Here is a 15,640-nt window from a genome sequence, read left to right on the forward strand (position 1 = left end):
CGATTAAGTTCGTAGTCATGAGATATGCAAATCCAATATCATGTATCTACTTTTTCTCACATAACATACTTCAATCCATTAAAGACAAGTCAAATCGAGTATTACACATCGACTTTGGCCCGTGTATTATACTTTCTCCGTGCTAAAGTGCATGTTTTCATATTTATACAATTCAATTATCTTTGTTCATTATTCACTTCTCGCTGTCTTGTTAATTTTCTAAATTTTCGTAACTTATTGTATAAACATGAAAAAAAACGCTTAATCAACTCCAAGTATTGTGTTGTCATTTTCCTCACATATACATGAAGAAAACGAATAATCTGTGAATACATTCCGCGTATGTATTAACTATTGTCATTTGCAAGCTACCTACCGAAGGTACGTTTGCTGATGCCACACAATTTAAACTTACGCAACAGTCCTTAAGATGTGACAGGATTAAAGTATGTTACACTATAAAAGTGACTACATGATAATAGATATATCTAACACATGTAGTAAACATAATTATCTTCCATGAATACTCAAAACATATAACTAATAATAATCTTCAAACAAATAACTAATTAGATGATTTTCTCCTATATTAAATATTATAATGTTTGTAAATGTGTGAATGAGTGAGACCTTTTTGCTCTTTTATTAAATTTATTATAAATATTATAAATCAAAAGGGTTGCTTTCTTTGTCTTTAAATGCTTATATAGTTATGAAACAAATTGATTCTCTTGGAAAGAAGAATTAAAGCTTTTGTAGACTAGTTTTGAACAAGTTAAGTGACCATATATTAGTGAAAGAAAGTAAACTTTTTTTTAATAGTGTTTGGAACTGCTCTTAATATTTGAGTAAGCCATTCTTGAAACGGGATGATAACCATTCATACTGATTTTGACACTCTAGTGACGTCTAGTCCCACTAACCTTAGAACACTGTCAATAAGGAACTCACCACGTAGAAAAACCCCCTATATTGAGTCAAGTTTCGAACATGATACCATAAGATGTTATACCTGTCATTCTCCCTTACTCTTTTTTTTCTTTTTAACAAATTTTAAAATATAAAAAAAAATACCCAAACCAATAGAATTATAGCACCTCACCAAATGTAAGAGACCGGTGCACGGGACAGGGCACTACTCACCACACAAGGTTGAGGAGAAGATTGGATGGGCGTGGACCGTGTGGTGTTCTCGCTCACCAATTCACCATCCAATGCCACCTCATCTACTCACAGGTCCCCGTAAATATAACACATGGTCTAATAATACTTATAATAATACATGTTGCAATATTTAATATTTAATAAAGTGAACCATGAAAAGAAATTAATAATCATTCACAGAACTCTACCTTCAACTAATGAAAAAAAAAATTCATAAAAGCCATTGACTTTCAGAAAATGGTCAACTAGGAATATTAACAGATGAACTAACCATATGGGCACCAGAAAAGAGTTGACTTTTTTGATGATCTTTCTTTGACCAAAGCCAAATCTTGGAAACTGAAAAGCTCTCACCTTTACTTTTGTTACTAATTTTCTTTCCATTATTACCCTCATTCACTGAACTATCAACTTTATCTTTATTACCAAAACTACCCCTACTACTCTTACTTGGAAAATATTCCACTCTTAATTCTGAGTTTCCAACAACATATTCATAAGTTCCCATTGAATAACATCTTCTTGCATCAACATTATTATTATTACTTGTCTCTCCTGCTTCGTTTTCTTTTCCGTTTTCGACGTTTGTTGCTCTAAATTTCCCGAGTTTAACTTGATACACCCTCTTTTCATTGCCAATGTTACGCTCGAATTGTTTGAAATGACCAAAATGCCCCTGATCATACACCCTCTTTTTGTTACCGATACTATCCTCAGGTTGCTTGAAATGACCAAAATGCCCTTGATCATACATTCTCTTTTCGTTACCGATGATATCCTCAGGTTGCTTGAAATGACCAGAATGCCCTTGATCATACACCCTCTTTTCAATAACGGTACTACCGTTGGATTGCTTGGAATGACCAATATGCCCTTGATCATACACCCTCTTTTCGTTACCGATACTATCCTCAAGTTGCTTGAAATGACCAGAATGCCCTTGACTATTCAGCCTCTTTTCGTTACTAGCACTACCGTCGTAATACTTGAAATGACCAAAATGCCCTTGACGATCATCACCGTCATCAAAACTACTATTACTTGTCTCTCCTGCTTCTGTTTTTCCTCTTTTTCCAACATTTGTAGCTCTAAAACTGCCAAGTGTCACTGGACACATCCTCTTTTCGTTGCTAACACTACCGCTAGAATGCTTGAAATGACCAAAATGCCCTTGACCATCATCAAAGTTACTATTACTTGTCTCTCCTGCTTCTTTTTCTTCAATGTTTTCAACATTTGTAGCTCTAAAACTGCCAAGTCTCACCGGATACATCCTCTTTTCATTACCGTTAGAATGCTTGAAATGACCAAAATGCCCTTGACCATCACCAAAACTACCATTACTCGTCTCTCCCGCTTCTTTTCCTTCACCTTTTCCAACATTTGCAGCTCTAAAACTACCAACTCTCACCGGATACACCCTTTTTTCACTACCAACACTACCCTCACATCGCTCGAAATGACCAAAATGCCCTTGACCATCAACGACATCATTTCCGTCTCTCGAATCATTAAACTCAAACCTCGAACTCTCAACACAAAAACCAGGACCAAAAAGTGATCCTCTACACAAAGGACACGTCGAATTCGAAAGCAACCAAGTGTCAATACAATAAATATGAAAAGCATGACTACACAAAGGCAACAATCTCAAACTATCCTTTAATGTAAACTCACATAAACAATCAGCACAATCAAAAGGCTCCTTTAATCCCATTAACTCTTCATAACAAAACACTGGCAGTGCATCAATAAATTCTTGATCTAAACCACAATCATGCATATTAAAAAGATGTTGCAGTTGTGTCTCAAATGCATCATTATTATTATTATTATTATTATTATTATTATTATTATTATTTTCTTGAAATCTTGAAGAAGAAAAAAATATTATTTTCTTTTTGATCAAATACTTCACAAGTACATGAACCAGTATACATATAACTAACATAACTGCTATTATTATTATTACAATGGTTCTTGTAACAAGCAGTTGCATGTTAGCAAATATGAATATATGATGAACAGTTTCAAGAAACAAAAAAAAATTATATTTTGTGTGTGGTTTCAGAAAGTGTGGACTGCAAAGATTGGTTTTTTATTTGATTAATATAATATAATATAATATTTGATGCTAACACAGCTCATGAAATCATTTAATAATCAAGAAAAACAACTAATAGTTGTGATTACAAGAAACCCACTTGATGCAAGCTAACAAACTGCTAAAATGATTAAAAAAGACAATAAAGATCAAATTTTTATTCAAGAAAAATTATGGGTTGTTAACAAAATCAAGAAAAAATAAAAAAAAATTGAATTGTAGGGGTGCAAATGAGCCGAACCAAGCCCGAGTAGGTTCAAGGTCTGCTCGTTTTGACTTACGAGAGCTCAAGCTCGGCTCGGTTATTAATTAATTTATATACTTTTTTTAGAACTTTTTATATATATTGAGAAAACACCTAAAACGAACCTAAGCTCGGCTTGAGCTCGAGTATTACCTTAAACGAGCCAAAGTTCGGCTCGCGCCCGACTGTGAAGTGGGAAATTAATATATATAAGTCAAAAAAGATGTAAAACATGAAATACACAAGGCTTGAATAGCTAAACAAGCCTTATTTATGGTTCGGACTTGGCTCGAGCTCAAGCTTTTTTATCAATCTGAGCTCAAGTAGCTCACGAGCAACTTGGCTCGTTTACACCCATTGGAATCTCAGAAACTTGAATTAACATTTACCTAAAAGTGGTAAGAGTAAAAGGAAGGTATATTTGTAATTTACTTAAAAATGGTCTTGATTGTTTAAAGATATTGTGTAGTGTAGTCTTGATGTATGAAGTGAAATTACCAAAAATAGTAAAAAGTTGGTTATCTTGAAAACCTCATTTGGGTGGATCACTCTGAAGCAAGTAACCCGGATATCTGATGTGGGTTCGGCTCGAAACCGAATCAACTAATGATATCTGGTTCGGTTTTGCGTCTTACCTTTGGTTGTGAGTTGTCCGAGACCAAAACATGAAACATCTATCCCTACTCATACTCTTCAACCTACTCCAAGAGATAATTTACTCTCGCGGCAGGTTTTGAATCATGGTCTTCATTCCCAAAGAAACTCATATTTTTTGTTTCTAGATAACGAAAGTATTAAGTAATAATTAATTCATAGCACACGCTCTTAATAACCACTATCAATGAGTGCAATAACAAAGCTTGGAAGAAAACGCCAGAAATGAGAACTTAATACGCATAAAAGTTTATGGTAAAAACGGGTAAAATTAAACTACTAGGCAGAAAAATTCTAGCTAAAGAAACAAGTAATAACAATAAAATTATAGCAGAAGAATAAAAGGATATTATATATTATTTTAACAAAATAAAGTTGAAAGTTCAATATACACATGGTAGATAACTACGAGATCATATAAGGCTTTATATATATTACTCTATTTTGGGCTTTGCGTTTTGGGCCGGCCAAGCCCACAATGCCTCAATAGATATTTCATATTTCCTTCATATAAGCCGAGCCGAGCGAAACCGAGCGAAGGCTTGCTCATTGATTGGCTCGTTTAACCGAGTTGAACTGAACATCTTTAATTCGAAACGAGCGGAAATCAAACGAGCCAAAATCGAACCGGGCATTTTTTTATCGAACATCGAGCGATTTTTGAGCATTATTTATTTTTTTTCACTTTAAAAATTTCAATAAGAAACAAGTTTGAAGGCTGTAAATAATATATTTTGTAAATAAATTAGTAGTTTTTTAGACACATGTAATAAGTTGAAATTTTGTATGAGAAATAAACTTGAACAGAGATATAATGAACATGTAAACAAATTTCTGGTTTTAGTTTATGTTTTTATTAGATGGAAAAACCAAAACTGAATCGTAAGTTCGGATTTTACAAAAACATAAAACCAAACCGTCGGTTTTTGTTTTGATTTGGTTTGGTTTTTATCTCCCCTAATTTCACTTACAAATAATCAGCTTGAATAATAAATTCCAAACACCCTCAAAACAACTTGTTTTAAGACATAATAAGCAGATAAAATAGTTTCTTTAATTATTATTATTATTATTAGGTATAAGAGAAGCTCAGTTGGCATAGTACAACTACATACTGGTTGTTGGTGAAGATGAAGCCAACACTGGAAATGTACTTATCTCACATCACATTTTTATAAGTTTCCATATCTTTTAATTGCAAATATTTAAATTTTTGTTGGACCAAAATACCCCTTTTACAAGTGACAATTTACAAGAATCTTGTGTTCCAAATGCAAAGTTTGTACCCATTGTCCCAATCTTGAAAATGGATAGTTATAAACTTACAAGAACACATGTAGTGGGACGTTTCTCACCCTTGAAACTTCCCTAAAACGCTCAGAACACTACCAACTGAGGTGTTTTGGACTTCAAAAACTCTCCCAGTGTTTTGTACACAACGCTGGATGATATAAAATGACGGGGCCAAAGAGAGAAACCAGCCAATGGAAATTGGAGGTGGGGGCAATTTGACGTTTTTCAATACGGGTGGTCTTATGTACTTATTTTTCAATTTGCCCCAAATTACCCCTATTATTTTATCTTGCCAGTTTTTCAAGTCAATTTGTATTTTAAATATATAAAGTTTAAATTGTTATTCCACACACTCACACACATATACATATAACTAACATAACTGCTATTAATATTACAATGGTTCTTGTAACAAGCAGGTGCATGTTAGCAAAATATGAATATAGCAAATATGAATAATATGATGAACAGTTTCAAGAAACAAAAAAAGTTTGTGTTTTTAGAAAGTGTGGACTGCAAAGAAAGGTTTTTTATTTGATTAATACATTATTTGATACTAACACAGCTCATGAAATCATTAAATAATCAAGAAAAACAACTAACAGTTGTGGTTACAAGAAACCCCACTTGATGCAAGCTAACAAACTGCTAAAATAATTAAAAAAGACAATAAAGATCAAATCTTTATTCAAGAAAATTATGGGTTTTTAACAAAATCAACAAAAAAACAAAATTATTAGAATTGTAGGGGTGTAAATGAGCCGAGCCGAGCCGAGCCAAGCCCGAGTAGGTTCAAGGTTCGCTCGTTTTGACTTACGAGCAATGTTGTTGAGGCCTGACTAGCCGGGATTCGATTCACCGACCGGTCCAGTTCTATATAGTTCGCTCGGGTCCATAGAACCAGCTGGTCCAAACTGGTCGAACCGGAAAACCAGTTTTCTATGAAAAAAACATTATTTAAAAAAAATTGTTTTTCCAGCCCGACTCGTCATTTTTTGACCAAAGTTATTCGGTCGGCCGGTTGCCGGCTGGCCGTTCGGTGCGATGTCCGATCCGGTTATGAAAACATTGCTAACGAGAGCTTGAGGTCGGTTAGTTTTAACTTGCAAGAGCTTGATCGGCTCGGTTATTAATTAATTTATATATGTTTTTTAGTTATTTTTATATATATTGAGAAAAAAACTCTAAAACAAGCCTAAGCTCAGCTAGAGCTCGAGTATTACCTTAAATGAGCCAAAGCTCGGCTCGCACCCGACTGTGAAGTGGGAATTTAATATATATAAGTCAAAAAAGAGGTAAAACATAGAATACACAAGGCTTGAGCTCGGGCTCGATAACTAAACGAGCTTTATTTAAAGTCCGGACTCGGCTTGAGCTCGAGCTATTTTATCAATGTGAGAGCTCAAGTAGCTCACGAGCAGCTCGGCTCATTTACACCCCCTTGGAATCTCAGAATCTTGAATTAACATTTACCTAAATTAAAGGTGAAGTATGTTGATGGAGGTCTTAAAAATGGGTAGAGTGAAAGGAGGGTATATTTGTAATTTACTTCAAAAAGGGTCTTGGTAAGATATTGTGTAGTCTTGATGTATGAAGTGAAATTGCCAAAAATAGTAAAAAGTTGGTTATCTTGAAACCTCATTTATTATTATTATTCTTCTTATTATTATTATTTAGTCTTTTTTTTTTGGGGGGTGGGGGGGGGGTTCACTCAGAACCAACCAAGTAACCTGGATATCTGATGTGGTTTCGGCTCCAAACCGAATCAACTAATGATATTTGGTTCGGTTTTGCGTCTTAACTTTGGTTGTGAGTTGTCAGAGACCGAAACATGAAACATCTATCTCTACTCATACTCTTAAAACTGCTCCAAGAGATAAAATTTACTCTCGCGTCAGGTTTTGAATCTTGGTCTTCACTCCCAAAGAAACTCATATTCGGTCTTGGCTCAATCCAAAACCCGCCCATCATATTAATTTTCTAGAGTTTCGAGTCCGGTTCGGCATGGTTTGTCAATTATATATAGTTTGATGAATATTTGTTGTTTCTAGATAACGAAAGTATTAAGTAATAATTAATTCATAGCACACGCTTTTAATAACCACTGTTAATGAGTGCAATGACGAAGCTTGAACGAAAATGTCAGGAAGGAAGACTTAATACATATAAAAGTTTTCGGTAAAAACGGATAAATTTATACTAATACTAAGCAGAAAAATTCTAGTAAAAAACACAAGTGGTAAGTAATAACAATAAAATTCTAATAAAAAGGATATTATATATTATTTTAACAAAACAAAATTGAAAGTTCAATATATACACATAGTAGATAACTACGAGATCATATAAGGCTTTATATATATATTTTTTACTCTATTTTGGGCTTTGCGTTTTGGGCCAGCCAAGCCCACCATTCATCATAGATATTCCATATTTCCTCCGTATCTAGTCAAGCTGAACCGAGCGAACGCTTGCTCGTTGCTTGGCTCGTTTACAACCGGACCGGACGGAACGGCTGAAATTCGAACTGAGTGGAAATCGAAACGAGCATTTTTCGATCGAACTTTGAGCGGTTTTCGAGTATTATTTATTTCTTGTTCACTTTAAAATTTTCAATAAGAAACAAGTTTGAAGGTTGTAAATAATATATAGTTTTTAGACACACATGTAATAAGTTGAAATATTTTATGAGAAATAAATTTAAACTGAGATATAATGAACATGTAAACAAACTTCTGGTTTTAGTTTATGTTTTTATTACATGCAAAACCAAAACAGAATCATAAGTTTGGAGTTTACAAAAACATAAAACCAAACCATCGATTTTTGTTTCGGTTCGGTTTTATCTCCCCTAATTTCACTTACAAATAATCAACTTGAATAATAAATTCCAAACACCCTCAAAACAACTTGTTTCAAATCACAATAAGCAGATAAAATAGTTTCTTTAATTATTATTATTATTATTATTATTAGTAGGTAAGAGTCAGAGAAGCTCAGTTGGCACAGTACAACTACATACTGGTTGTTGGTGAAGATGAAGCCAACACTGGAAATGTACTTACATCTCCCATCACATAAATCTAAGTTTTCATGTCATTTAGTTGCAAAAATTTGAATTTTTGTTGGACCAAAATACCCCCTTTACAAGTGACAATTTACAAGAATCTTATCTTCCAAATGCAAAATTCGTTCTCATTGCCCCAATCTTGCAAATGGATATAAAGTTTAAACTTATAAGAACACATGTAGACCGTAGTGTGACGTTTTCCATCCTCAAAACGCCCAGAACACTGTGCCTGGGGCGTTCTGGCTTTCAAAACTCTTCCAACGTTTTGTACACAACACTGAATGAAGAAAATGGTGGAGCCAAAACGAGAAACCAACCAATGAAGATTGGAGGTGGGGGCAGTTTGACGTTTTCCACTACAGGTGGTCTAATGTACTTATTTTCAATTGGCCCCAAATTACCCCTATTATTTAATCTTGCCAGTTTTTCAAGTCAATTTGTATTTTAAATATATAAAGTTTAAATTGTTATTCCACACACTCACATACATATACAACTAGTTTTAAGTAGAGAACTACATAACGCGTTTGTATATTTTGCTTTTAACCATGATACATAAGCGGTGGTTATGTAACTGCCCCACTCTTTTTCTAACTCCAGTCACATTTAACGATGAAAGGGTATTTTTGTCATTTTCAAAAAATATAAATAAGGCAATTTTTGTCGTTAGGCATGTTTTTGGCTTTGCTTTTTCATAAGAGCGATGGCAAGAGTATCTAAGAAGTGCAAAATTTAAAAAAATATGAATAACTAATAAAATTTGGATTGTAATTATAATTCATATGAACAACTAGTTAGAGCTTAATGAGTATTTATATTCAGGTAAACGTGCGAGTTAGAAACAAGAAAGAACATTCGATGATGACACTTACAGATCTCCTTAAACATTTTAAGGAAGAAGTTGACGCTTTTCATTAGCGATCATACTGTTACACGTATATAGAAGCTTCAATACAGTTTCTTTTGTTTTGTTAGAACGAAAAACATTATTGGGTATTTTCTTGGATTCTTAAAACATTTACAATCGTTTCAAATTTTTATCGTTGTTTTCGATGGCTACTAGAAAATATGCAAAGTTACCTTGTAGAATGAGTGTTGAAAACAACTTAAAACAACATGGTTTGGCCAGTTTAATAAAAACTTCAGGCTTAACGGGTAAATGTGATTTTAGAAACCGATAAAACAAAGAAAAATTTCAGCTAAAATATAGTTATTCAGTTTTAAAAAAACTCTGTTAAATTTCAATAAAATCATTCAAAAGTTTTTCTTCTTTAAATTCACTCAACTACTAAAATATGTTTTTATCTTCCAAAAATTTTCTTTATGAATATTAAAAAAATAATTATTGTAGGATCAAGAACATCAAGAATTACACAATCAAGATTTTATTGAAGAACTATGAATTCATTCATCGATTCCCGTCTTTGTTTACATTATCAGATCATCGGCTTTTATGTGATTTGACTGACGCATCGCTTACTTGCTTAGGAGATCGACAAAACCCTACATAGAATCTAAACAGTTAAAAAACTTTCATTGTTTACAAAACTAACACACATTTAACTAACTTTTCATTCAAATTTTGGTTTAACATTAATAAACACTTATGAAATTTTATTACTATTTCCAAGTAATCTAAAAAAGTTGAAGTTTGACCACCAAAGTAAAAAAGTATACAAGTTTAGGGTGGGGATACTGTACAATAATTGCTTAACGTAAGATAGGTGCCCGAGACGCTCAAAGGCAAAAACAAAAACGCTCAAAGGCAAAAATTTCTAAACCGCTCAGCCAAAACTAAAATGCTCGATCAGCCAAAAAACTAAAACGCCCAACCAAAAACTTAAAACGCTTAAAAACGGTCGTCGTGAAAAAAGGTAAAAATGGATCGACTAACGATCCAAAACTGTTTTTTTCGGTGAACCAATGATTAATTGGATAGTATTGACGATTCCGAGATGTTGGGATGTGATTTCATGGATCGATTTCGTGAATATAGGGTATTCGCGTACCTATTATACGCTAAGATATTATTGTATTTTATCTTTTCTCTACAAATCTATATATATTTTTTAACAACCAAACTAAAGATATAGTTATTTTAATCATTTCAAGTCATACATCAAGTTTGTATTGTTTATATAATAGGATGCTAACTAATTATATTAGAAAGGGTTAATAATAACATAAACTAGCAAATGGAATTGAACTCAATTCCCATATATATATGCATTATTTTTGTCATTTAGATAAAGTGATAAATAAATAAATAAAATCACTCAAGCAAAATTTATGATTATAAAAAGAAACACACTAATAGAATATGATTAAAACTAACACGTACCATTAGATTCTAATTATCAACTTTATTAACTACTAAGTAACTAACTAGTACCTATTATTGGTCATGCAACTGCTTACATTTAAATCATGATGTTGATAATGCTGATGGTGATGTCCATAAGATGACATAGAGCTACTACATTCTCCCACATCCTTAATCTCCTCGTCTTCCTCCTCCACCGCCTCCTTTTCTGGCGACACCGTCACAAACTGAGACGATGTAGCCTCACAGTATGGTGGAGCCGGTACTGATGAAGACACCGGCACCACTGATGGTAGTTTAGATAAGAGAGCCTCAAGGCTAGTCATTGAAGGAGTTATGTTTGTCGGTTGAATGTAATCATTGCCACTTATGCCGGCGTGGAAGGGCCATGCTTCGGGCATGTTGCACCCTTCGGGTTTATAGGGATACAATGAGGATGATGGGTGTGGTAATAGTACCCCTGGGATGCTCTCTATGTAGCTCAATTTCTTTCTTAGCATCACCACATAGTTCAAATCTTCAATCACCTTTTAATTAGTGACAAAAAGAAAATGAATAGCATTTAGACACGTCAACATAAGAATGCAAGAAAATAATATATTAAGGTATGCACTGCTATAATGACTATCGCCGACGTTATACAATATATTGTATGCCGCTAATCTATTGGTGATATTGACACGATGGTCAACTCGTAATATTAGTATGCATGGGTTATCTAGTAGATTATAAAGAGAAAGCTTTGAGAGATTAACAACGAGAACCAAAAGTTCGGAACCAAAATGTTTGGTTTTACCAAAAGCGTATGGAATCAAAATTTTGCCATTAGGAGTAATTTTTTATACAATTTTCACGGATCCATTGATACGATGAAGCTTTCACCGGATATGTCGGTATTAACTGTTGGTGATCCGTCAGTGAATACTTTATTCACGTAGTTTCCCTACGGACTACCGATAAAACCTACCTTCACCATGGATAACCAAAATATTATTTATCCCTTAATGAAACTTCTCAAATGTGTGGATTGTAACTTCAAAGATGCAATGTATAGAAAAAATTGACATTTTTCATGACTTTTTGTTGTGCATATTGCAAGGGTATTTTGGTAAATTCATCAAAGTGTTCTAGTAATATAAATTATATAATACATGTAATAAATTGGAAAGTAAAATTTAACATAACATAAATGCACTGTTGTTCTGTAAAAAGTTAACAAGTTGTTATTACTGCCTGTTTTAGTAACTACTATTCAATGAAAGTATTATGCATGCTTATATATCAATATCATATTATAACAACATTTATTATATGTTATGACGACACATGTGTTGATGATGTTTCAACAATAACTGTGAATTGACGTACGTAGGATACATCAATCATCTTCAGGTGTCCATAAATGTATCATGTTTTTAAACATTCATGTCTTACATATTGCAACTCAAAAACAACCTTTCATATTTTTGGTTCATATATTTATTTAAAGTCCTTTAGGGTTTTTATGAACACTTGTGGAAATTGGATTTGATTAATATTTTTTCATTTTGTAGATGTCACACACACACATATATAGAATTAGTAGATATCTCTGTTTCGCCTAAAATGGCAATAGGGTTGGGTTATGAACTTGTAATATATAATCTGATGATCAAGTCGATTCTATGATTATAAGTTTATTTCACACCGGACCAGACCGGAATAGGGTTATATACATTCTCATTGTGAGAAGGGGTCATTTGAGTGTATCTAAATAGATACTATGTTTACATATGGATCGCTACGTTGTTACATTCCATTTAGGATTAGGAATAGACGTAATCGGATCTGCTTTATATATATATATATATATATATATATATATATATATATAGAGAGAGAGAGAGAGAGAGAAGCAACCTTATTAATGGATCCTAGTTGAATAGCACCTTCTCTAACAGCAACCAAAGCAATAGTCTGAAAATAAACATTAAAGTTATATACATATAAATTAAATTAACGTGCTAACTGTGCAAATCAAGTAGTGTAATTATACATACAAAATAGTGTAATTATAGTGTAGTGTAATTACATCACGGTGTAATTACATAATTACACTACTTGTATATATAATTACACTATTTGATTCGCATGTCTAGTATAGTTTTTTAGTTTGTACGCTAACTTTCCCTTGTATATATGTGTGTGTGTGTGTTTTGTACATATGAACATTGTGCTTTTACCTTTATACCAGCTTGAAACTGAGCCTCCCATGTCCTAGGATGCTGTTATACATTCAAGCAAATAATTCAGAAGTACCCATAAATAATGATGTTAAATGTAATCATTATAAAATCCTAGCTAGAAAAAGTTTGGTTAGTTATATATTTTAATGAATTTAGGTATTTATTAATACCTTGATAATATGTAATCACAAATTAGTTGTGGGTTCATAACTATTATAATAAATTTATAACTTCCTGTAATGAAAAAATGTTAATGAATGTTTAAGCATTATTAGAAAATATATCACAATGATTTATTGAGACTAATTGTTAAGCAATCAAACTCTTGAAATTCAACATAGTTAAAATACTAGTAACACCCTAGGCAGGTTGTGTATACAATTAAATTGGTCGGACGTGGTAATTCGAAGATGGATGATAATATCTAGAGAAAAAAAAACAATGAAGATGTGAGCTTTTTGTGGGTAAAAACGGATAATATTGGTTGATATAAGGTAACAGAAAAATATTTAGTTACAAATCATCTCAAGGGTGATTATTTTATCATAATCTTAATAATTTGATGTATTAAATAGTATAATGGGAACACCTTAATTAATGGTTATTATTCAAAAAAATTTAGGTGGAATAATATAAAGATAAACTTACTGAGTCTGCTGAGTTATTCCAAGTGGTCAAAAAATTGATTTCTTGATCAGTTGGTTCTTTGAAAATCCACTTATGACTGTGATCTGCTGCTACCTTTCCAATTAACCTAAATATCAATTAGCAATATTTAAATAACCCTTAATGAAGATGTTTTAATCATTACTAACTACCAATATTTAACATGCACCCAATGTTTAGTACTCACTCTTGATAAAATAAAACTAAGTACAAAAAAAAGTTAAATAGTAATTAGTAAATTCTAAAAATACCCTTCGCCGTAATTATAAATTTCATGAGACATCTTGAAGAAAAGCTCCGGTTGAAGGCCTTGGTTTTGTTGATATTCATGGTTCGGATATGCCGGACAGTTGCCGGAACTTGTCTCTCCAGTTGTTGAGGCTGCAAAGTTACAGAAACCATCTTCCCATGCTAATATCCTATTTACTTAGAAAATCAAACAATTAAATATTTGGTTGAATACAAATATTAAATAGTTAACTAAGAATGTTAACAAACTAATATTAGGTTGGATCAAATTAAATTATTAATTTATGAATGTAATATAAGATTAGATTAGTTAATGTACCAATTTCTTCTGTTGCCTCTTGACCTATCATATGCTCCACCTTGAGTATCCCATCTATAATTAATTAAGAAAAAATGAATAATTAATTTATTTGAATGAATAACAAATAAAAATAAAATAATTAAATAAATAAATAAAGATATTATTTACTTGGGAGGAGGGTAGTTTCTAGGTAAGATCCTCCAAAAAACAGCATAAACCCATTGTGAGTTTTCATGGTTGCAAAAGCTTCTTAATGTGTGTTGAAGAAGATGAGTTATAGTTGATTGACTTAGTTGCTCCTCCATTGTTCTTTCTCTCTCTAAAACACACACCTATACATATCTATCTTTTTTTTTACTCTAGAAGAAGATAAATGAAACCAAATTAACACCCTTTTCTCCCTTTATATAATGTCTTTATTTATATATATATATGTGTGTGGTGTGTTTTATCACACAAACATAATCTTTCTAGCCTATCTTAGTTCATTTATCTTTATAATTGTTAGCTTGTTAATTGATAATACATTTTCTTTTTTCATTATGGATAATATTAGGTAATTATGCACACACATATATATATATAGTAGGTGTGTGTATAAATATGTGAAGAGAAAAGGATAAATAAAAAGGATATATAGAAAAAATATACATATATATGTTTAATATTATATTTTAAATGTGCTTATATAGTACAAGTAGTTATGGATACTTCAAAGTCACATCAATGAAGTAACACTCTCTTAAGTCTCTAATGAAATAATTTGTCTTTTCTATATTTATTAATTATTTATTTATTTATTCAAGGGATGCTAGTGACAATCCAACTCTACACCGTATCAAGATAGTCATTTGAGGATTCGTCAAACGATCGTATGAAGGTTAGTGCATCTGATCATAGCTCCATGCTTTAAAATGGTCGTTAGAGAATTTGTCTTATAGAAGTTTGAAAAGCATCAAATCATAGCCACCCACTATTAACCGGTCATTTAAGGATTCAACAAACAGTCGTGTGAGTTTGGGGGTAGAATATTTTTTTGATCGAAAAATATAAGAACTTTTACATTTAGAATAGGATGACGGGTTAGCTTTTTTGGAAGTCTTGAACGAACCTTAAAGTTAAAGAGTCTATAAAAGCGTAGGTAATCCGTAAGATACTAAATGCAGTGAATAATATAATAATATTGAACAAAATGGAAAGTGACTAATTACATTCAAAAGAAAACAACACAAAAATGTGTGTACCATAGAATAGTAACGATGATCGCTTTATTTACATGCTTCAATACCGTCATTCAAACGATTGCCTTTTGAGCACATAAAAATCGGCACATAGGTTAGAGAACGG

At 32.4% G+C, this 15,640-nt stretch overlaps 2 protein-coding genes across 2 annotated transcripts; both read right to left on the reverse strand.

The window, feature by feature from the left end:
* Nucleotides 1-1,390: 1,390 nt before the first annotated feature.
* LOC143578805 (uncharacterized) lies at nucleotides 1,391-3,163 on the reverse strand. The gene has a single exon (XM_077062281.1). It carries the CDS (start codon nucleotides 3,161-3,163, stop codon nucleotides 1,406-1,408), a length of 1,758 nt encoding a protein of 585 aa, XP_076918396.1. The 3' UTR covers nucleotides 1,391-1,405.
* Nucleotides 3,164-10,777: 7,614 nt separating this feature from the next.
* Nucleotides 10,778-14,705, reverse strand: LOC143578811 (protein RICE SALT SENSITIVE 3-like). Its single transcript, XM_077062286.1, has 7 exons — nucleotides 14,462-14,705; nucleotides 14,312-14,365; nucleotides 13,995-14,162; nucleotides 13,726-13,831; nucleotides 13,075-13,116; nucleotides 12,752-12,808; nucleotides 10,778-11,379 (listed from the first exon to the last, which is right to left on the reverse strand). The coding sequence occupies exons 1-7, from the start codon at nucleotides 14,596-14,598 to the stop codon at nucleotides 10,915-10,917; spliced, it is 1,029 nt and encodes a 342-aa protein (XP_076918401.1). The 5' UTR covers nucleotides 14,599-14,705; the 3' UTR covers nucleotides 10,778-10,914.
* Between the last annotated feature and the right edge of the window lie 935 nt (nucleotides 14,706-15,640).

The sequence above is a fragment of the Bidens hawaiensis genome, unplaced genomic scaffold (assembly GCF_021521415.1).
Source record: "Bidens hawaiensis isolate Kalapana, Puna unplaced genomic scaffold, B.hawaiensis_p1.1 tig00029340_1, whole genome shotgun sequence".
NCBI lineage: Eukaryota > Viridiplantae > Streptophyta > Magnoliopsida > Asterales > Asteraceae > Bidens > Bidens hawaiensis.

Excerpts from the sequence above, each read along its gene's own strand:
- LOC143578811 (XM_077062286.1), bottom strand. The coding sequence starts at position 14,598 with ATGGAGGAGCAACTAAGTCAATCAACTATAACTCATCTTCTTCAACAC. Across the intron at positions 12,809-13,074 it reads AGTTTCAAGCTGGTATAAAG|ACTATTGCTTTGGTTGCTGT; the intron begins GTAAAAGCACAA and ends GTTTATTTTCAG. Across the intron at positions 11,380-12,751 it reads AACTAGGATCCATTAATAAG|GTGATTGAAGATTTGAACTA; the intron begins GTTGCTTCTCTC and ends ACTAATTAAAAG.
- LOC143578805 (XM_077062281.1), bottom strand. The coding sequence starts at position 3,163 with ATGCAACTGCTTGTTACAAGAACCATTGTAATAATAATAATAGCAGTT.